Here is a 20,314-nt window from a genome sequence, read left to right as displayed (position 1 = left end):
ACATCGGAAGGCCCGGCGGGCAAGCTCCGCCGTTCGTAGAGCTTTGGCGCAAGTGTAACTCAGGACAATCTCGTGGGGCTTTCGATGCCTAGCGGTGGTATCTCGGAGTTCGAAGGGCCGTCAAAAAGCTTGGGCGTGGAGGCAGCAGTGATGGGGACAAACGGTGAATGGACGGGGCTGAAGGAACAGAATCTCTGGGCTTTTTTGGCTTGGACGAAGCTGATACAATAGGACAGGTACTCTGGCAGCGAGGAAAGCAGCTGTCTTCATGGATTCCGCGTGTTTCTTCCCAGTGGGATCCTGGTTCTGATATTCCCTGTCGCTGGAGCTCAATCAGAGTTGGGGTTTATCGATAACAGCTTCACGTGATTGATTCTATGGCTGCAGGACCGCAAACAAACGCCCGCGCAGACAGGACGGCAGCACATTAGAGGAGATGTCAGGAGAAAAGCAAAGAACTCCAAATGGTGATTGGATTGCAACAATGAGAACCACTCTAATATACATATAATGATGCAGAAAGGTCGCTGGCAGCAGAGGACAATTCCAGCAGATGAGGTCAGTGAAATGGAACCAGCATGATCAACCCAATCTCCGCACCCTTGGGCTTCTCGTGCCGCCGAATTTCAACCTGGTGGCATCGGTCACCCGTACTACTTTTTCCCGTATCTTCTTTCCCTCCGGGCCCAAGAGCACTTTAGTAAATGCCTCGCGCCCCGGTCCGAACCCTCTGAGGACAACTTCCAACTGCCTGATGTCCATTAAAAACCCCCGTTCTTGAATCTTTGCCATCATGTAGGAGCAGAGCTGGTGGGCCGGATCGTAGCCGCCGCGGTGAGACTTGCGGAAGCCAATCGTACCGCAGCTTATGGACATCATTGGGTCGCGGTTGGGCCTTGTTAAGGTCAAATGTGTGTTGTGTTTATGGGCATAAACGTGGAGGTGATGAGGAAGGCTCATGCCGTAGGGATTCGACAGCGCCTCCGCAATTTTCGCCGTGACATCCTCCGTATTCAATTCAAGCGGGTTGGCCTTTGTGTCTTCGGATAGTTTGCCCAGCGCTGAGCGGCCCGTTGGAGGTTCATTTTGGTTTGGTGTATCGGCGTTTCGTGAAGGGGCTGTTGAGGAGAAGGATCTGAACATCGAAGAAGAATATGGATTTTGCTGCTGCAAGAAAGGCCGCATCAAGGCAGCGGACAGCCGCTTGACCACCGTGTGGTTCATCGCGGCGGAGGACAATTCAATTCGGCGGCTGAAGCAAGGCAAGAGAGCGCCGGCTCTCCGGCAGGCTGCGACTGAGCACTCGAACCGACTCTATGGGGCTTAGAGGTGAAGTGGATAGCGCAAACGAAGGCGGGTGCAGGAGAATTCGACGGGTCGTGTCGCTTCGTCTTTCCTGGCCGGCCGATTTTGGCTTGAGCTTCGGCGTCAGTCTTTTCGGTCTTGGCGCTCGGGGCAAAAAAGTCAAAAGTGTTGATTCAGGCAGATCCTCTTTTTTTCCCTTTCACCCATCACCACCGCCTCCTGCTCCCACGGCTGTTGAGGCCGCCAGCGATTATCACTTCTGCCTCTGCCGCAGGCTATTATTTGGACTGTATCGGTCTGTTGCTTTACTTTCATAGTATTGGCCATTGCCAGAGGTTCCCATTCGGTACCTGAGTGTCGCAGCTGCATCCTCGATAGAGTATGATTGTCGCAGGGAAATTGGTGTCGCCAGGCGCCGGCCGGACGGCCTTTCTTCGAGGCCATATTACTTCTACGAGTGTTACATCCGGAAGAGCGCCAGTCCTCCGATCCTTGACGCAGACACGCTTGCTGAGCCGCTCCCGCCTAGAGCGACCGCCGACCAATGCTTTTCAATCTTATAATCCTATCCTCCCCGTCTTCTCTCAGGCTTCTCCCTTCCAGATCAATTTAATACGAGTTCTCCTCCCTGCTAAAAGAGCTTTCCAGACATCAAGTCTCCGCCGGCAACAGCAGCAGGAGAAGTCAGAAACAGGAAAAACCACGAGTGAATCAGCGAGCCAGGAATCGGCTGAAAGTGGTGGTCAGAAAAATGAGGAGGCAGGTGAGAAGGAGACCAAGAAGGAAAAGGAGGCTCCTCCCCCGCCACCCCCTCATGGCGACAAGACTCCCTGGCAGGTGTTCACGGAAACATTAAGGTCTGAATTCAAAGCGTCGAAGGAGTGGAACGAGTCCACAAAGGCCCTAGCTTCCTCGGCAAATCAATTCACAGAGAGTGAATCGGTTCGAAGGGCACGCGCTGCGTACCAGGCTGCTTCCGATGCTGCTTCTTCTACAACGTCCTCTGCTCTGAAACAGACGGGCCGAGCGCTTGGAAAGGGAGCAGCCTGGACTTGGGACACGTCAGTAGTTAAGGGCCTCCGGAAGGGTGTCACTGCTACCGGTAAAGGTATCGAGAAGGTTACTAAGCCGGTCCGCGACACTAAGGCCTACAAAGAGATGAAAGAGGTCATAGATGATGGTAGCAGCTCTCGCTATGGAGGCTGGGTTGAAAAGGAAGAGCGAAGGAAGCAAAGAGAATTAAGAGAACTTAGAGATGTGAAGGAGGGCAAACTTCACAAAGTGGAACCAATGGAAGAGGACCCCAAGTAAGTCCCCCGAGTATATGGGAAAGGAGTTCAAATACTGACAGCTTGCTAGCGCTGGCACAAATATCACTGTCCATAAAGATGCCGCCTGGAAGGAATCCTGGCGTGAATTCAGGGATTCCAGCCGCATCATGCAACAATACTTTAATCTCAAAAATACCTACAATGAATCTGAGAATCCTTTAATTTCCACCGCCCGCAGCATATCTGACCGAGTGGCGGGCTTCTTCGCCGAGAACGAAACCGCAATGGTGATCAAGAAATTTCGCCAGATGGATCCCAACTTCCAGATCGAACCATTCTTGCGCGAGATGCGAGAGTATATACTCCCCGAAGTTTTAGATGCCTACGTCAAGGGTGATGCTGAGACCCTTAAGCTTTGGCTATCCGATGCGCAATTCCATGTGTACGCAGCTCTGGCAAAACAATATACCACTGCGGGCCTAAAATCAGATGGCCGTATCCTTGATATTCGCCATGTGGACATCTCCCATGCGCGGATGTTGGAGCCGGGGGACATTCCTGTTTTCATCGTGACTTGCCGAACTCAGGAGGTGCATGTTTATCGCAACGCCAAAACGAACGAGCTCGCTGCCGGTATGGAAGATAAAGTCCAATTAGTGACTTATGCAATCGGCGTGACCAGAATTCCGGAGGACGTTAATAATCCGGAAACCAGAGGTTGGAGAATGATTGAGCTTCAAAAGTCCGGCCGGGACTATATATGATCGAAGTCCCAATTTTGATCTCTTTCAATAAAAATAAAAGAAGCGAATGTCGTTTATTCTTTCCAGGTCCATCTTTGCCCTTCCTGCACGGTTTAATCCCTGCCTGTTTTAGTACTATTATGTCGATTCCCTTTCTTTGTCCTGCATAGCCCTGGCCTTTGGAGCTATTCCCGTCCTCGATGTACACTATTATTTGGAGTCCATATAGATCATGATCTGGTGGGATAAATGCCTTTTCTTTTCATTTCTTTACGTTGTCTCCTTCGATGCGTGGGCGCCTGTGACTTGCACCGGTTTTTCTTCCCATATGGTTGCAAAGGGGTTGGATTTGTTAGTTTACGAGATGCGTCATCCTCTCTTCTCATGGATATTCACTGTAAATACAAGCAAGCTTTTAGGGCCTGCGGTCTGGAAAATAATAAGATTGTCTCTCTTCAGCTTGAGCCTCTTGAAAATGCCGATGGTGACATACTTATAGATTATAGTGGTAGCGGTATTCTTCAAGACATTTGTCCATCGCCAAACCTCGCTTCTGGTACAACTTGACAAGTGTAAATGATCTTGAAATAGAACGCCCAAACCCCCAAGGCCGTGGCACGTCACTTATAACGGCCGTCGATACGTGGGTCTCCAAGGAGAAACAAAGTGCAGCCATTATTAGAAGTAATACAATTATTGCCCTCTTCCGGCACCTCTTCCACCACCCATGAGATTGCGAGCCCTGGGGTATGACCGGTTAACAGAAGCCCATGGGATTTTAAAGGTTATAAAACTTACATTTCAGCAATGTTCGGATCATTCATCAGGCTCGACATATCGGGAAGACCGCCTTGACCGCCACCGAAATTCTCAGCCATCTGTCTCAAGCGTGGGTTGCTCATAAGGTTGTTTAACATGTCCGGATTGCTCATAATATTCTGTGCCATGCTGGCAAACATCGGATTGTTCATTATGGAGCTAAGGTCAGGCATGCCACCGCCCGCACCGCCGCCAGCCCCACCACCTCCGAGCATGCTAGCAAGGGACGAGAGGTCAGGCATGCCGCCAGCACCGCGTGTGGAGCCGGCCGCATCATCAACATCTTCTGCAGGCGGCTCATTATCCTTCTTCTCCATTTCTTCAATCCGCTTCCTAGCGGTCTCCAGGCCCTTTTTCATACCCTCGCTCCCACCGTTGCCCTCAGCTTCGATGCCTTTCTCGTAGGCTTCAGCGGCACCTTTCGCATCACCAAGCGCAAATTTGGCAAGGCCCAGCCTGCTCCAGGCCTTTACGTATTTCGGATCAGCAGCCACAGCCACCTCAGCGTCTTCCACGGCTCTTGCATGGTTTCCAGAAGCAGAGAAGGCAGCGGCACGGTTGGACAGATAAATTGGGTTTGCAGGGGCAATTTCAAGTGCTTTAGTGTAGAAGGAGATGGCTCCAATGTAGTCTTTACGAGCCATTGCCGCATTGCCCTCTGACTTCAATCTATCCGATTCCTCGGTAGGCGCACCTGGGGTTGGTTTAGAGGCAGCAGGTTTTGATTCACTACCGGCATCTTTGCTAGGCTTAGCGGCAGTGCCTTTGCCCTTAAGCTTTTCGTACACTGTATAAATGCTCAAAAGCGACTGGCCTCCTAGGGCGTCCTGCGTGGCGGCCTTGTTTGAAGGGTCGACCTTGAAGGCGTCGGCGATGCATGACTGGGCAATCTCCATTGACTCGGCATCTTCGGCGGAGAGAGTACCATCTTTGGCACTTGTGCTAAGAAAATCTATTATGGCCAAGGCCAGTTTTTTCTTTGATTCCGTGAGGGCCTAGGAGGGATCTGTTAGCAACGATGCTGGGTGACAGGGCTCATCGCGGGGTAAGCATCCTGAGAAACACGGGACCGTCGGGGGAAGAAGGGCGAGTACCATCTTTTAAACAGGGAATGTAAACTTGGTGCAGCTCTGCGACTGGATTCCAAGTTGGAAGAATAGCAGATCGCAAAGAGTCGAAGAACAGGAGTTAGCCCTCGGGACGTCGAGAAGCTGGCGATTTCGCCATGGAGCTGGGATGATCACATGACAGAGCCGTTCTCCCTTCAGGACTTCCGCTATCGTCGCAAAAAAAAGGCCATCGACACAACGGCAAGGAGCACCGAACGGACAATTATCGAAGCTTCGTCTCCACAATGGTATCGGTCCCTAAAGATGATCCAATGTGATTGGTGTTTAAACTCATCTACAATCACGACCAGCAATGTACTGGCCACATGGAGTACCTAGAATCTATGCGGTCAATGGCCCGGGCATTGAATTGCCGGAAGTGGATGGCGGCGCAGCTCAAGATGAGAATACCACGGACGGCCCTCCCGAGGAGCAGCTAAGAACGGGGGAGCAAGGGGAGCGGGCAGCCGATGCTGAGCAGGGAGGATGGGCGAACGGACCCATAACGGGTTTATGTGTCTCCAAGAACGGCCTTTATTTTGCGACAATGTCCCAGTCCTCCCTTGCGATCTGGCAGACCAAGGTATGCCGTTTCCTTGCTTATATGTGTTTTCCAATATTAACTGATCCGCAGCCCACTGCAGTCATCGCTGCAGTGAAACGCTCGTCACGCTCTCTGAAAAACTACGGCCCAAATGTGTCCCTCCTGCTACGACCAGATGCTGCCATTGTTGTCGTTCAGACTCTTAACGGATACCTCATCACGTATTCCATCGCGGTCTCCTCGAATTCCCATGCCTACCAGCATCGTTTTATGCATACCCAGCCAAGGCGTCACCAACAGGTCTCAGCAGACGATGCACAGGGCATTCGGGAGGCGAGCATCCGGTTTAGAGTAGTCATCAAGGTCGACGCTGGAATAAGCAAGGCACTTGCTCTCGATAATGAGCTGATGGTGGCTACTGTGAAACCTGCAGCAATCCAGTCCATCCGGTGGACTCCGGATAAAAATGGACATCAGACCACAACCGAGCTGTTGCACCGCATCCCATGGCTTTCCAAGAAGACCGCCGTTGTGGATATGGTATATGACCGTGCAATGAATTTGCTATTATGGATTACGAGTGAGGGACAAGCCTACGCTGTGCAGCATAGCGTCGAAGAATCTCAGGATGGCAATCCGCCCAAATCCATCTTCAAGGGTCACAGGTTTCACACCCCGGAGAATGACGGCCAGAAGGCGGTACAAGTTGCTGTAAATGCGAGATTCTCTCTTCTTGCAGTTAGCTGTGTTAATGGCGACATTCTTATATATTTAGCCCGAGACTACATGGGAAACATCCCTCTGTCCCACAAACTTGCTCTTCCTGCATCTGCGGCTTCCTTGGGTGCCATATCTTTCATGGGCTATTCTCCTGATGGCTATTGCTTATTTGCAGGATATATGCACGGCTGGACAACATGGAGTGTGTTCGGAAAACCGGGAGGTAACAGCTTTGCTGCAGATTCCTCACTGGCTTTGAGAAACGGTGAAGCATGGTTGGCCGGTGTCTCCATGGGTGCATGGATAGGTTATGGATCGGATATTCTTTTAACGTCCAACAATGACAGACGATTGTGGATCCTTGAGTTCGCAAGGAGTGCTTTGACTGGATGCTTTTCATCTGCAAACCTTGCCCGTGGGCTATTACAAACTGGCACCGAGATAATTCTATATCGTGGCCATGATTTGCCGGACTTGACTACTATATCGGGGAAAGATTCGCTATGGCACCATGCGCAGTATCCTCCACGCTACGTTCATTCACAATGGCCAATTCGATCGTCTTGTGTGTCCCAAGATGGAAGATACGTGGCCATTGCCGGGAGGCGGGGCCTTGCGCACTACAGTGTCCAAAGCAATAGATGGAAAATTTTTGACGATCCAAGACAGGAAGATTCCTTTGCTGTCCAAGGTGGCATGTGCTGGTATGGCCATATCTTGATTGCTGCAGTCGAATGCAATGCTGCATATGAGGTGATACGTCCACTCCATCGATCCTCATTCCGTGCTAACCTTTTTAGCTCCGAATGTACTCTCGTGAGCTTTCACTAAACGGCTCTTCTGTTCTGTATATCGAAGCCCTCCCGTCACCGGCGGTGTTCATCGGTCCTTCTGGCGAGGACTCTTTGCTAGTTTACACCTACGAGAACATTCTTTATCACTACGTTATAAATACGACAGGGACGAGAATTAGCCTTGTTCAGGTCGGCCAAATAGCTTTTCATGGAATTGTTCGGGCGCCTACCCGTGTGCGTGCTATTAGCTGGGTTTTACCTGAGGATCAGCTCCGTGAGTACTGTGTTGCAATTCTCATCTGCGGCCTGCCATTTAACTTTTCAACGCCTAGGAAATGGAGATCCTTCGCAAGATGTTGCCGTGGCTTCAGTTCTTTTCCTGGTAGACGGGAAACTGGTTTTGCTACAGCCAACCGTCTCTGAAGGAGAGTTGAAATATGATATGCGTATTGTAGTACATGATGTCGAATATTACATATTGATGCGGGATCAACTTTCTTTCAATTTTGCACCACCAGGAGATGAATCGTTACCGCCAAGTCCTTCAGCAGTTTCCGCTTTGAATAGTATCCAGTCTGATATCTCTTTGCGAGATTCATTGTGGGTGTTTGGTGGCAAGGATTTACTTGTTTGGACCGACGTCCAGGATGTGATCCGACCGAAAGGGCCATCCAGCGAAATCTCGAAGCCGCTCCCAATTCCTATTGATTTTTATCCATTATCAATTCTTCTTAATAAAGGCATTATTCTCGGAATTGAGCCCGAGATTACCCAACGGCGAGACGTTACATTTACTTTGCATCGATTTGCGATCCGAGTATGTTTAGATTTGTATCCCCAGGCATTGAATTTTCGCTAATAACTTTCCAGAGCCAATTATTTTTGCCATATATCCTTCAATATAACCTGTCTCAGTTTGATACCCCTTCAGCCTTTTCTATCTGTCACCATTTCTCTCACCTATCATATTTCCCCCACGCCTTAGAGATACTCTTACACCATGTACTAGATGAAGAAGTTGATAATCCACGCGGCAACGATCCGTCACAAGGGGCCCTGTTGCTTCCTGCCGTCCTATCGTTCTTACAGGCTGGGAACCCTCCAGAATTATATCTGGACATTCTCGTCCAATGTATCCGGAAAACGGAGCTACGTTCATGGCGGACACTGTTCGCCCATCTGCCTCCGCCGAGTGAACTATTCGAACAAGCGCTAAAATTTAACTCTCTCAAGACAGCTGGGGGTTATTTACTCGTGCTACAAGCGTTTGATGACTCCGAAGATGAAAACAACGACGAGAAGACCGAAGAATCAGCAATTCGATTGTTGCGGCTAGCTTCACATAAGGGAGACTGGGAGTTGTGCGGTGAACTTGCTCGCTTCCTGATGGCTCTAGATAGCTCAGGAAATATGCTTAGACGTGCTGTCGTCAAGGTTGGATTGCGTGGGGATCAGCTTTCACTGCCGAGAGTGAACGCCAATGGCGTACCAACCCAGGAGCTGAAAGGATTAAATTTAAATATAGCATCACCGGGATCTAGCCCGCTGTCCCCGAATGATAGCGGGAGTGGCCCATAAGCAATGTCTGATATTGTTCACGTTGGAATCCAATGCTGGACAAGTAGATGGTTTGCGGACAAATTCAACCTAATGGCAGAATTTATAACTTCCTCACGAAAATACTCGATGATGACTTTTCGCTAGTAAATAGTCTTTTCTCCCTATGACTCCCCTCGTACCCCGGCTTCGAGGTATCTCAACACTTTCCGCGCGTCTTCTAGTTCGCGCACACGTTTGATAATGTCATTATACCGCAGTTCAGGCTCACATTAATCATAAGTGCATGCTATGGGTGTGTAAACGTCGAGTAAACCCCATACGCCAAAACCAGCATAACTTCGAGGGAAAAACAACTTAGAACAGGAAAAGAGAGTAGTGAGGCCCGGAAGCAGAATGAAGAAAAATCAAAAAAAAAGACGATCCTTCAATCAAACTGCAAATTCCACAAGCCATCACCAAGATAATGGCCCTCATCCATCACCACCCCCTTCGCCTTCTTCTTCATCTCCTCCGTACCCATCTTCAACTCCCCCACAAGACAGATCTCCTCCTTCCCCTCCGCCGTGACCGCAACGACCTGCCCTGCCTCCAGCTCTTTGTCACCAGGGTTATTCGCGGGATCGGGCAATCTCCCGCCAGCAGATGTGAGGCCGGGAGCCATCAGAGTGGCGCCGGAGAGGACGAAGCGGATCGCGCCTCTGTCGATTCCGATAGTCGGCAGGGCGTTTGGAAAGGCGTGGAGGACACGGAGGTGAGGGATCAGGGGGCTGTCGAGGGATTGGAAGAAGATTGGGTGTGAGTCGCTGAGGTACAGGGTGACTCGATCGGGTCTAAGAGGTCAAGTTCAAAACAGTTAACCATTGATGAAAGTTGTATATCAAGAAGGGGAAACCGGAGACAAGCAGGTTAGTTAGGAGAAAGAGGGAGGGAGGGTGTGTATACAGTTTCACGGCTTCTAACGGCGCCTTTTTTGGCATCACTTCATCGATGTATGGTTCGAAACCGGGATAGGTTTCAAGGAACTTGTTTCGGAGAGATCGTTGCACGGACGACTTGACTTTGGAGCGCGCCCCGGGGGATATACTACAATTGTCGGGTTAGCATACGGATTTAGATGTGTGACTTCTACCAAGGACGATATATATATGAATATTTCGTGTTTAAAATCCCATAAGATATTGAAAAATAGCTTATATCCATGCATCACTTGGGCTGTTCGCGCGCACGTAGAGGATGGCGGGGTAGAGAGGACGTGATTTTAAGGGTTTCTCTGGTAGGATACGCACTCTTTTTTGAACATTTTGTCGCAATTTGACAGAGCAGATGTGTACGGATATGTATTCGAGTGCACAGCCAAGGAACCGATTTGGATGAGGCGCGCTGGAGGTTGAGAAATATCTCCTGGCTCCCTGCGGACCTGCGGGGAGGCTGCCATCCTGATTAGGGCTTTCTGTTCACATGATCTTATCAATTCTACGCAGCGATACACCCAAAACACACGCGAAGATCAGAGATGTGGACGCTATTAAATCCTATTCGTTTATCATGGATCGTATTAATTTCTAATTCGAAATGCCGAATTTTCGTATTAACTCAAAAAAGGGTTTGTACTCTATATCGGAAATAGGTTTCCAATCTAACCCTTGGCGGCTCCGGCCTTGATCAAGATGATATCCCCATCTTCGACGACATAATCTTTACCCTTTGTCAGCACCTTGCCGGCAGCCTTGACAGCTGCTTCGTCACCATGCTCCTTCAATACATTGTAATTAAAAACAATGCACTGGATAAAAGTCTTTTCGAAATCTTTGGTTCCATCAGCACGAAGTTCAAACGAACCATGGAGGGAAGAGAAGCATACCTGAATGGATAACGCCAGCGGCCTGTGGAGCCTTAGTTCCTTTTCGAATGGTCCATTGTCTTACTTCATCAGCTCCAGTGGTGAAAAAGCTACCCAGGTTAAGCGCTTGACGCATGGTCACAATGATCTTAGGCAAAGCCGACTTAGTGCCGAGCTTCTTGCATTCTTCCTCGGCGGCGGCATCACTTTCAAAGCGAGTCAACCGCTCTTCAAAAGCTACAGAGAGAGGAATAATTGGATCTCCTTCAGAGTTCTTCTTAATCCACTCCGCAACCTTCGGGATATATTTGTTCTTTTGTCGAATATAGTCTTTCTCACTGAGATTGATAAGATATACAACAGGCTTAGCAGTCAGGAGGAAGAGAGGATTGATGACCTCGACCTATTGTCACACATGTTAGTAACCATGTGGCCTCACATCTAAATTCGCGTTGGGAATAGATGGTATAAAACAGGCAAATTATCAGGGTTGGACTTCATCTCAGGATGTCCTCAACGTGAGAATAAACGAGAACATTCGACGAGCTGGGATTATATCGAGCTTATAGCTCTTATTCATCATAATAGCCAGTACTGGGAGCAAAAAATAAATAAAAAAATAAAAGGGATAATTAATAACATACCTCTTTGGGAGACCAGTCACCCTTTCTAATATCTTTTCCGTCTTTCAGGAACTGTAGGAGCTTAGCGACAGTAGCTTCCTCTTCTTTTAGTTTCTTCATTTCCAAGCTCTGTCCACCTCTTCTCGTCTGCTTGGACAAGGCCTCTAAAGCCTTCTCAACGAACTCAATATCCTTAATCCGGAGCTCTTCACTGATAATTTCCAGGTCTCGTACGGGGTCAACATCTCCCTCGACGTGGATAATTTCAGCATCATCAAAGCATCGGACAACTTGGAATATGGCATCGACTGCTCGGATATGTGACAAAAAGGCATTGCCGAGACCAGCACCGGTGGAAGCACCACGCGTTAGGCCGGCGATGTCATATACTGTCAAGTTTGCAGGAACCTGAGACTTGGGTTTATAATGCTCACAGAGCCAGTCGTAGCGTTCGTCGGGAACAATGACACGAGCCTCTTCAGGGTCGATTGTGGCGTATGGAAAGTTTGCAGGGTTACCTAACGAGCATTTTGTGATAGCCTGGAAAAGCGTCGATTTACCGACGTTCGCTAGACCAACCTGCAGACGATCGAAAGGTTAGTACATCGAAATCCACCGAGCCACAAGATGGCTGAGAAAGTGAAGTCAAAAAGAAGACGAACAGAGTCGAAGAACAGACAATGCGATTGAGTCCGCACGTACGATACCGCTTTTCAGGTTGTTTCCAGGACGGCCCAGAGGGACTTTCTCCTCCTTAACTTGCTTCTTGGGGGGCATTTTCTTCTTCTTGCTAGCGTAAGTGCGAAAGACTATGCAGTGAGTGGAGAGTGTGATGCGTGGACCTTTGGAGGAGGTAGCCCTTAGGTGAAAAGCAGGACCAGCTGCGACCTGTGAAAATGAAGAGTAGAAAGAAGAGAAGGATATGCGAGATATTGTGAAGGACGACACGATGACAAGACCCAATGGGGTCAATAGGCGTGATGACCAGGAAAAAAAGAGGGTAGAGGCGGAGAGGGAGGGGAGGGGCAGAAGTGGTGGTGGTGTGGAAAATGCAGGATGTTTTTGGTTGTGCAGGTTGCAGATGAAATTTTTTTTTCTTTCGCTGAAATTCTCGCTGGGGCGGCGGGTTGGGGGGGGGATCACGTGACAACTACCCCTGGAACCTTGGCCAAACCTAACCGCCCGGCTATCATCCAGCAGCAGAAGCATGTAGGATGTACAGGAGTACAGGAGTACTCTGTACGGGAAAACGAATACTCCTCTCCATGGAAGCGCATCACAAAGCTATGCTACAGGTAACATTAGAACTATAATCGCCCAGAGAGCCTCCTCATCGATGTAAACTCCAGAGTGCCCATCCGACGTGCTTCCAAATAGGCCAACCATGAAAACCCCCCGTCAGCGCCAGCAAACCCGTAAGAACTTCTTGAGCAAAGATCAAGTAATAACTAGGTGATGACCATAGCATCGGCTTCATTTTTATCTTCGTCGAGGATCCCAAGCAAGTGGGCATATGGAACGGTAATTCGTTGTAAATCTCGATGTTTTCCTAGAAATGAATCAGTAAAGCCGCCAGCGCGAGGAGAATCTCCAAAGGCACGGGAGGAAAAAGAAGAAGAAAAAGAAAAAAGAAACTCACCAAGAGCAAGGACTACTTCCTTCAGTAGATCACGTCGCGGCCAGCCGCAGATAGTGTCTGATTCACACTCCCAAAGCCCTTCTTCTGAATTTTTGCCTTTGTCACCCGTCACGGAATTTTCCTTCTCCTCACCCTCGGAGAAGATCCCACCGATGAGTCCTTCCAACAACTCTTCCGTCTTCATTTTCAACCCCTCTGCCCCCAGGCGTTTTGCGTACATCAGTAGGTATAAACGAAACTCTTCCTTTGCCCCCAAGGAAAGTGCAGCTGCAACACGGTTTTCAAGGTGGGCAATAGAAGCGCCCGCTTCAAAGCTCTCAAACCCTTCCTTGGAGAGCAGTACCTTAATGAGTCTCTGTAGAAAATATGCACGTCCGCGAACGACAATTTCATCCGTAGTATTTCTTTCAAGGAAGGGAATAATTCCCGCAGATATTGCCGCATCAGGCCCGGTCTGATTTCGAGCCAACTGTAGGTCGCCCACTGAAGAATCAGTAGTATTCCAATACTGGCTCGCCACCGCAAACCAGGGCTCCGACAGTCGCTGCCAGGTATACAATGAAGGGTTATAGCTATAGCCATCCCCGTTCGACACTGCTAGGATGATGCGGCCCTGAGAGCTGATTCGCGCAGCGATAATCGAGGGCACCGTTGTGGGGGTTTGGGTCATCGTGTGTACCGCCGCGTCGAGCACGGGGGCTAACGAAATGGGCGGATGGGGGGAGGTGAGGGTGGTAACGTTCCAAACATAGCACATGCCAACCGCTGTTATACACAGCAGCCAAGATTCCCTGCATTCAAGAAGCACCGGCTGTGCTTCTAGGACAAGAGCACTGACAAGGCGGCGCCCCGCTGGTGTCCAAATATACACTGAACCGTCTTCCGTGGCAGCGGCCCAAAACTTTTTGTTTCCGGTGACGAGAAGGACAGCTTTTGGAAGGAAATCCTGCCACAGAGGCTGGTCGCCGCGCGTAAGACTTACTCTCGAAGGTTCGCGATCGGTCACCCGACCCGTTAAACTGGGCCCAGAATGATTGCGAGCTTCAAGTGTAAGGTCCGCTTTTGACTGGGACGAGGATGCCAAACCCGAAGACACACTAGTAGGATTCCCAAAGGTATCGATGCCTTGGACGATATGGACCCTAACTTTCGGTACCGCTAATCTGATTTGACTTACCGCCATGACAGGGTTAACCACCGCAGGCCGAATAAACTCCGGCGTCTCTTGTAGCTCACGTGCGGTCTGTGCTGCTGGAACAAGCCCATCCGGCTCATTGATGAGAACCGGGTTTGCTCCGTGTTGGCTTGCAGCTGCAACTCGCTTCTCCACAGAGTTATCCTCTCCGTCTTCCATCTGAGCAAATTTTCGTTTGTTACCAAACAATATTGCAGCAATTCCGCCTTTTGGAAGACCATCAAACGGCTTCGACAGATCCAGGACGGTTTCTGGACCCTCGGACCTGCCAGCCAGCCCGCTCGCTGACGAAGCAACCAGTCTCGACTGAGGAAGCGATGATTGCGTACCGCCAGCGCCAGACACTAACAGCGGTGCGATGCGCTTCTTGCCATCTTTCGTATATGTTGGTCGCTGCTTCAGTCTCTCCAGCTTCGCAGCATAAGGGTCCGGCTTCTCTTGATCTCCAGGGGTTCCGTTCGGTGTTCCATTTTGTTGCGGCTTCTGAGTTCCGGTGGGCGTCGCAGTGCCCGCAGTTGCAGCTCCGCTCCTAGATAAATCTCCGGGAGTACCATTTACCCCTTGGTCGGTTGACGGATGGCCGTCTCCCATCAACGCTCCCATACGACCTTCGACACCTTTGATTTCTCCCGCTTTACTCATCTCTTCAAGCAATAAACCATTGGCTGATTCCACAATCCCAGCACCTCTCCGACTTGTGCCAAACTTGGTTAAAGATTTCTCGTTTTCCTCCATTGGCATGGGGTAACCAAGTTCCTGATCTTCAAAGCGTACGACTAATATCGTTCCATCAAGCGCTGTGGCGAATAGGTTTTTTCCATCAGGACTCCACGCGAGATCAGAGATCGCCTTCGCGGATAGATCTTGAGTTATAACAATGGGACGCGGGTTGATCGTAATCCAGACACTTAGGGATTTGTCTCCACCAGCACATGCGATTACCGTCACAAGCGTGGGGCCGGCGTTTCCTTGGTTATCAGTTGCGTTTTTGCCCGGCGGACTAAATGAATATAGTCTTGGGGAAAAAGCACAGACTTCAACTGGTGCTTCATGGCCAATCAGGTTAATATCACTATCCCAAGAACCGCGATTTATGATTGCAGCTGCGCTAACAGGTCCATTGACGGCATTCGCGGCGGCAATATGGGTTCCGTCCGGAGACCAGGAGCAACGTCGAAAATAAGTTGTCAATGGAGAGTTCACAAACGGTGCTTTAACAGTGTGTTCTAAGACGAAATTTTGAATCTGGTCGTGAGCAGTGGAGTTTGGAGTGGGAGAAGTAAACCGAAATATCCGTATCGTGCGGTCATCACTTGCAGTAGCGAAATATTTATTTGCTGGATCGAAAGTAATCCCTTTGACGTGACTTTGATGGCTTGGGATAGTCTTCAGCTTCTCAAATGTATGCCCGGACCACACCACGACCTTAGAATCCAAGCCCACAGACACCAGTATGGAGGAGTCCCATGACCATCCTAAATCTTGCACATCATTGTCATGGCCTATCAACCTTCGTATGGTGCGCCAGTTCTCGACTGGCGGAGGTTCATTTGTTCCTATGAACGGAAATTTTATCAGCTCTCCTATCCGCTCCGAGACCCCCAAATCCTCAAGAAAGCTTACCGAAAGTCGAAGTATGTGAGGGAGGATTCGGTTCATGTACATATACACAAACAATCTTATCATCTGCGCCGGAAGCGAGATATTTCCCGTTGTGAGAGAATCGAACCGCATGGATAGTACCCGAGTGATTGCTCAACGACGCCAATTGCTTAGGTTTATCTGCATACTCTGGGTCCGCCGCATTGTAGATCGCGTCCGTAGACCATATCCTAACGTAGCCATCTGTATCTCAAGTTGACCATGGGCCGGTCGTATTTGTTAGCTATTGTCCACTACCAGAACCGGAATGAAGGATGCGAAATATAACATCGAGTCGCAAGAAATAATGGAAAAAAAAAATGAGGCGCGCAGAAGCCCATCGTCGCTTACCTCCAGCGGCTGTGACAAGTCTTTTCCCATCTGGCGAGACGTCGCAACTATAGACTTCATAATCCTTTCGGTCACCTACGTGAAAGTAGAGTAATGGTCAGCTCAATGCTCCAAGGCGGCAAGAACCTAGAAACCATTGCAAGACTCTACCTCCGTGTGTCAGCCAGACAGGCTTGATAATATGCATTTCAACGCTTTTCGCCCGATAGTTATTTGAGAGCGTGGTTGGGTTTGAATTCGGCGTGGTGGCCGGAGCCTGTGATCACTGGATATTCAGGGAGCGAGCTGATCACGCATGGCAATGCGGGATGGTCTTTGAGAGCGAAATTAAATTCGGTTGGCCAGTTGTCCGAGCGGATAATTGCGAATGAAAATAAATCAAATAATGAGACAAACCAGATGGTCAAAGAGCCACGGTTATGACTGAGGCTTCGCTGCTTCGCGTGGTGTCGTCGCCGATGATCTGCAGGTGGTGGAAGGACAAAGTTAACTAAATAGGCGTGCGTCTAGTTGCAGATTGGTTCGCTCACTGATTACATGGATACGAAAGCTTAGGTCCCAGCACAACCGGGAAGCTTAGTACAACCTTGAGGTTATCAAAATAGAGTATTCATACAAAGATCGCCTATCATACACTTTTGGTATCGGGCAAGTATCCCATGCAAACCCCCCTGCCATCTAGAGACAAATGATTCTTCTTTTTCCGATGTCGACGAGCCGTTTGTTACGCGCATCCAGGACCAGAACGCCGGCAATTATGCTGAGCGGCGAAGCCAAGTTTGGAAACCAAATATACCGAAAACGCTAGATTAAAACACATGAAGAAGTGGATATCAATTTAGATTAGAACTCATGGCCTCCTGCGGTGACTCGTTTCCTCGAAGGATTCCAGGACGCTTTCGGCAACCTCACTTTGTTGAGGAGCAGGGGAATCAGGCTGTTGAGTGCTCTGAGGGGCTGCTTCTTGATGGAGACCACGGTCTGTCTCAACGCTTCTGCGATCCCGCGCTTCCTTTTCACCTGTACCCTGTGGAAGAATGGCCTTTGCGGCAAGGGCTTTAGCCTGGCCTTCATTGACCTTGCCATAGACAGCCAAAGCGCTAGCTATCATGCCTCCCATGTCTCCAACGTTACCCGGAACCACGACTGCAGTCCCTTCCCGGGCAAGTTTTCCAAAGGCATCAACATACTTCTCGGCAACAGACAAACTGACAGCTGCCTGGGCATTCTGTTGACCATCCTCTATGGCCCTTGCGATAGCATCAATTCCACGTGCGGTTGCATCAGCCTTTAGTCGGATCGACCTTGCTTCACCCTCTGCTAGGTTAATCTGCTCCATTTTTAAGGCTTCGGAGGCCAAGATCACGGATTGTTTCCGACCCTCTGCGATGTTGATTGCGCTCTGTCTCTGACCTTCAGATTCCAAAATTTCAGCTCTCTTGGATCTTTCTGCGGTGACTTGACGATGCATAGCCGCCACAACTCCTTCAGGAGCATGGATATCTCTTATTTCGTAACGAAGACATACCACGCCCCAATCCTGCGCGGCCTCGTTGATGGCTTGAGAAATATTCGCATTAAGATTAGCTCGTTCTTTAAGGACGTGGTCTAGAGTGAGCTGGCCAATTTCCGAACGCATGGTCGTCTGGGCCAATTGAGAAATCGCGTATTCGGCGTCTTCTACACCATAACTATAAACACGACCTTAGGTTAATAATTCCGCTTCAACGCCACGGTGGCTTGTCAAATAAAATGTAAAGATAATCGCATACCTAGCCTTGTACGCGTCAAACACTCTAGTATAAAGCACTCCGTCCAGCTCCAGCGTCACGTTATCGGCTGTGATAGCATTCTGGCTTGGTATCTCAATCGCCACTTCCTTCAAGCTCTTCACATAGGCAATCCGGTCAATAAACGGCATCAAAATCGCCAATCCCGGTTCTAAAATCCTGTGAAATTTCCCCATCCGCTCCACAATCCATGCCGTCTGCTGCGGAACAAATCTAATAATCGTATTTGCGGGTAGCGACTGACGATTGGAAAAGTAGGTTGGGGGAACGGAACCGCCACCGCTAGAAGCGGAGAGATTGAGGAACGAGTTATCTGCGGCAAGACCTCGCGAACTGTTGAACTGCCGTCTTGAAAGGCTCCGATTCTGGACGAGGCAGAGATTGGCCGAGGCTGCTGTCGGCCATGCTGGAATCGTCGAGGGGCGCCAAAGGTGCGTAGAGCTGGAGGCGAGCAACCTCCTCGACAGGATTGATCCACGCGCCACCTCCATACTGAGCAAACTGTAGGTTGAAAAGGAAAATTCTTGTCCAGTAATATTTGTTGATAACAGCCTGGAATTATTGCCGTCGCGATAATGCCGTCAAGGTTGGCAGACACACGGTCACATGACTAACCATCAAAAACCGTACAAGCGGCGGTGACGAAGGTACCAGATAAATAATTTACTATTATATAAATCTTTTTTTTTTTTTTTTTTTTACTGGGGCCTATCTGATAAAAGCTACGACTCAGAATTATCCACAGCATGCAGACTTGATCCTCCATAGTAGGTCACGGGTAATCCATTATGAGTCAGAACAAACAACAGATAGAAATGGACGCGAGTTAGATCGAGAGTCTCAAACTGAGAGAAAAGAAAGGTCACGAATGAAAACTAATGTGAAAATACGATCAGGGAACATCGATCTTGTAACAGACATAGAAAGACAAAGGCATAAAGAACACAATAATCAGAAATGAAACCCATGCCATCATGGTAAGTGCTTTTTGAAACGCGTCCTTGGACAAAAATTGGGAAATAAACATCAAACTAAGACCCTGACAGACATGCAGCAAACCGTAAAATCATTAAGACCAAATTTTTAAGAGAAAATCAAAACAGCATCCTGCTATTCCATGAAGGTCCCTTTATCCCGCATGAGCCATTGTGGCCAATGCTCGGCTGAGTCGAAGGCCAAAGAGAACGCAACGGCAGCAGGGTGATGCGCAAAAGCATGACATTCCATAGACAGCGGAAGTAGAAAGATCGAGGAAAATGAAGTGAGGCGCCTGTCAAAGGTCCGAATCGAAATGCCGAAGAGAAAAATGGTGAAAAAGTGTAACCCCAGAACTTGACCAAATGAGATTTTCCATTTATAATGCAATATTTTAAACGTGACTTGTATTTCCTTAAAGATGAGATATTTTTCTTTTTTTTTTTTTTTGGCAATCCGGGGTATGGGTGGTGGGTCATATTCGTAGAGAGAAGGGCGAAACAAAATACTGAGGTCGACGTCAATTCTATCAGAACAGCAGGATTGATCTCGGAATTGGTGTGATATAGCGGACAAATCGACATGCGCATCTCGAAGAAAATATCACGGCGACTGCTCACTAGAGGTAAAAAGTCTGAATAAATCGCTCTTGACAGCGGGCACGGTTATACGAAATCGGATATCAGGACGAGGGTTGCGGAAGGATGAGCATTAATAATAGAAGACCGTTCTAACTGAAAATTTGATGCGCAAATTAAACCTTCGCAAGACAGTTAACGTTCCAGTTCGGCTCGTAAATTGTCGTCAATCAAACCATCGATTTTCTTTCTGCTTCTGAGGTTAAACGCGCCGTTCCTCCATGCACATCGAAGACGTTGAAAAGCGGGCCGCTCCTTATCGCCGGTTTCCGATTTCACAAGCGCGATAAGATCACGAGCAACACCATCACCGATCGGTCTGTTGCTTGAAAGAACGCCATCATAGAACTTGATGAGATATCGAAGACCAACGGTAGAACTTCTAGACGAAACATCATCAAACGCCAAGCTCCTAAACTCATTGTACATTCGAGAATTAAAATTTCGAACCAAGAAGTGAGACCAAAATTGATAGAGCACATCCATATCCACAAGTGTTTCACTCAAAGAGTCGGATAGACGCTTCTCAAGGGCCTGCGTGCGGAATACGGTGTAAGACTCGTGAACAAGACCTGTCGGAAGGGATTCGATGGGAGACTTGTCGTTTTTAATCCAGAACGTAGGTAAAGGACCGCTTGCTTGCTCAGAAGACTTGATCAACGAGTGTGACTTTGGTAAGCAGGCGGATTTCCTTCGTCGATCCACATCGGCACTAAACGTCATTAGCAAGTAAACAAGCGATTCGGGATTGACCTGA

At 49.0% G+C, this 20,314-nt stretch overlaps 8 protein-coding genes across 8 annotated transcripts; 2 read left to right on the top strand and 6 right to left on the bottom strand.

Moving 5' to 3' along the window:
- Positions 1-447: 447 nt before the first annotated feature.
- CIMG_10278 (37S ribosomal protein S11) lies at positions 448-1,387 on the bottom strand. The gene has a single exon (XM_001239255.2). The coding sequence runs from the start codon at positions 1,222-1,224 to the stop codon at positions 583-585; it is 642 nt and encodes a 213-aa protein (XP_001239256.1). The 5' UTR covers positions 1,225-1,387; the 3' UTR covers positions 448-582.
- Positions 1,388-1,520: 133 nt separating this feature from the next.
- On the top strand, positions 1,521-3,799 carry CIMG_10277 (mitochondrial inner membrane translocase subunit TIM44). Its single transcript, XM_001239254.2, has 2 exons — positions 1,521-2,612; positions 2,665-3,799. The coding sequence occupies exons 1-2, from the start codon at positions 1,687-1,689 to the stop codon at positions 3,338-3,340; spliced, it is 1,602 nt and encodes a 533-aa protein (XP_001239255.1). The 5' UTR covers positions 1,521-1,686; the 3' UTR covers positions 3,341-3,799.
- On the bottom strand, positions 2,684-5,326 carry CIMG_10276 (Hsc70 cochaperone). The gene is made up of 3 exons (XM_001239253.2): positions 5,233-5,326; positions 4,118-5,133; positions 2,684-4,061 (listed from the first exon to the last, which is right to left on the bottom strand). Exons 1-3 carry the CDS (start codon positions 5,233-5,235, stop codon positions 4,013-4,015), a joined length of 1,068 nt encoding a protein of 355 aa, XP_001239254.1. The 5' UTR covers positions 5,236-5,326; the 3' UTR covers positions 2,684-4,012.
- A 118-nt stretch (positions 5,327-5,444) lies between these two features.
- On the top strand, positions 5,445-10,046 carry CIMG_10275 (uncharacterized protein). Its single transcript, XM_001239252.2, has 5 exons — positions 5,445-5,830; positions 5,882-7,264; positions 7,312-7,579; positions 7,638-8,122; positions 8,176-10,046. Exons 1-5 carry the CDS (start codon positions 5,561-5,563, stop codon positions 8,881-8,883), a joined length of 3,114 nt encoding a protein of 1,037 aa, XP_001239253.1. The 5' UTR covers positions 5,445-5,560; the 3' UTR covers positions 8,884-10,046.
- CIMG_10274 (translation machinery-associated protein 20) lies at positions 8,190-10,287 on the bottom strand. Its single transcript, XM_001239251.2, has 3 exons — positions 10,152-10,287; positions 9,808-9,948; positions 8,190-9,695 (listed from the first exon to the last, which is right to left on the bottom strand). The coding sequence occupies exons 1-3, from the start codon at positions 10,163-10,165 to the stop codon at positions 9,290-9,292; spliced, it is 561 nt and encodes a 186-aa protein (XP_001239252.1). The 5' UTR covers positions 10,166-10,287; the 3' UTR covers positions 8,190-9,289.
- A 108-nt stretch (positions 10,288-10,395) lies between these two features.
- CIMG_10273 (GTP-binding protein YchF) lies at positions 10,396-12,335 on the bottom strand. Its single transcript, XM_001239250.2, has 4 exons — positions 12,031-12,335; positions 11,350-11,907; positions 10,727-11,108; positions 10,396-10,671 (listed from the first exon to the last, which is right to left on the bottom strand). The coding sequence occupies exons 1-4, from the start codon at positions 12,103-12,105 to the stop codon at positions 10,502-10,504; spliced, it is 1,185 nt and encodes a 394-aa protein (XP_001239251.1). The 5' UTR covers positions 12,106-12,335; the 3' UTR covers positions 10,396-10,501.
- Positions 12,336-12,567: 232 nt separating this feature from the next.
- On the bottom strand, positions 12,568-16,648 carry CIMG_10272 (protein HIR1). The gene is made up of 5 exons (XM_001239249.2): positions 16,305-16,648; positions 16,155-16,229; positions 15,786-16,007; positions 12,968-15,718; positions 12,568-12,877 (listed from the first exon to the last, which is right to left on the bottom strand). The coding sequence occupies exons 1-5, from the start codon at positions 16,339-16,341 to the stop codon at positions 12,777-12,779; spliced, it is 3,186 nt and encodes a 1,061-aa protein (XP_001239250.1). The 5' UTR covers positions 16,342-16,648; the 3' UTR covers positions 12,568-12,776.
- A 55-nt stretch (positions 16,649-16,703) lies between these two features.
- On the bottom strand, positions 16,704-18,468 carry CIMG_10271 (stomatin family protein). The gene is made up of 2 exons (XM_001239248.2): positions 17,927-18,468; positions 16,704-17,845 (listed from the first exon to the last, which is right to left on the bottom strand). The coding sequence occupies exons 1-2, from the start codon at positions 18,433-18,435 to the stop codon at positions 17,005-17,007; spliced, it is 1,350 nt and encodes a 449-aa protein (XP_001239249.1). The 5' UTR covers positions 18,436-18,468; the 3' UTR covers positions 16,704-17,004.
- Between the last annotated feature and the right edge of the window lie 1,846 nt (positions 18,469-20,314).

This window comes from Coccidioides immitis (genome assembly GCF_000149335.2).
Source record: "Coccidioides immitis RS genomic scaffold supercont3.5, whole genome shotgun sequence".
NCBI lineage: Eukaryota > Fungi > Ascomycota > Eurotiomycetes > Onygenales > Onygenaceae > Coccidioides > Coccidioides immitis.
This window is presented reverse-complemented; position numbering and strand designations above follow the sequence as displayed.

Excerpts from the sequence above, each read along its gene's own strand:
- CIMG_10277 (XM_001239254.2), top strand. The coding sequence starts at position 1,687 with ATGATTGTCGCAGGGAAATTGGTGTCGCCAGGCGCCGGCCGGACGGCC. Across the intron at positions 2,613-2,664 it reads CCAATGGAAGAGGACCCCAA|CGCTGGCACAAATATCACTG; the intron begins GTAAGTCCCCCG and ends ACAGCTTGCTAG.
- CIMG_10276 (XM_001239253.2), bottom strand. Across the intron at positions 4,062-4,117 it reads GATCCGAACATTGCTGAAAT|GGCTCGCAATCTCATGGGTG; the intron begins GTAAGTTTTATA and ends GTCATACCCCAG.
- CIMG_10273 (XM_001239250.2), bottom strand. The coding sequence starts at position 12,105 with ATGCCCCCCAAGAAGCAAGTTAAGGAGGAGAAAGTCCCTCTGGGCCGT. Across the intron at positions 11,908-12,030 it reads ACAACCTGAAAAGCGGTATC|GTTGGTCTAGCGAACGTCGG; the intron begins GTACGTGCGGAC and ends GATCGTCTGCAG. Across the intron at positions 11,109-11,349 it reads GTGACTGGTCTCCCAAAGAG|GTCGAGGTCATCAATCCTCT; the intron begins GTATGTTATTAA and ends GTGTGACAATAG.
- CIMG_10278 (XM_001239255.2), bottom strand. The coding sequence starts at position 1,224 with ATGAACCACACGGTGGTCAAGCGGCTGTCCGCTGCCTTGATGCGGCCT.
- CIMG_10271 (XM_001239248.2), bottom strand. The coding sequence starts at position 18,435 with ATGGAGGTGGCGCGTGGATCAATCCTGTCGAGGAGGTTGCTCGCCTCC. Across the intron at positions 17,846-17,926 it reads TTTGACGCGTACAAGGCTAG|TTATGGTGTAGAAGACGCCG; the intron begins GTATGCGATTAT and ends TCGTGTTTATAG.
- CIMG_10274 (XM_001239251.2), bottom strand. Across the intron at positions 9,696-9,807 it reads CCGTTAGAAGCCGTGAAACT|ACCCGATCGAGTCACCCTGT; the intron begins GTATACACACCC and ends TTGACCTCTTAG.
- CIMG_10272 (XM_001239249.2), bottom strand. The coding sequence starts at position 16,341 with ATGCATATTATCAAGCCTGTCTGGCTGACACACGGAG. Across the intron at positions 16,230-16,304 it reads TGTCTGGCTGACACACGGAG|GTGACCGAAAGGATTATGAA; the intron begins GTAGAGTCTTGC and ends ACTTTCACGTAG. Across the intron at positions 12,878-12,967 it reads GGAAGTAGTCCTTGCTCTTG|GAAAACATCGAGATTTACAA; the intron begins GTGAGTTTCTTT and ends ATTCATTTCTAG.
- CIMG_10275 (XM_001239252.2), top strand. The coding sequence starts at position 5,561 with ATGTACTGGCCACATGGAGTACCTAGAATCTATGCGGTCAATGGCCCG. Across the intron at positions 5,831-5,881 it reads TTGCGATCTGGCAGACCAAG|CCCACTGCAGTCATCGCTGC; the intron begins GTATGCCGTTTC and ends ACTGATCCGCAG. Across the intron at positions 7,265-7,311 it reads AATGCAATGCTGCATATGAG|CTCCGAATGTACTCTCGTGA; the intron begins GTGATACGTCCA and ends TAACCTTTTTAG.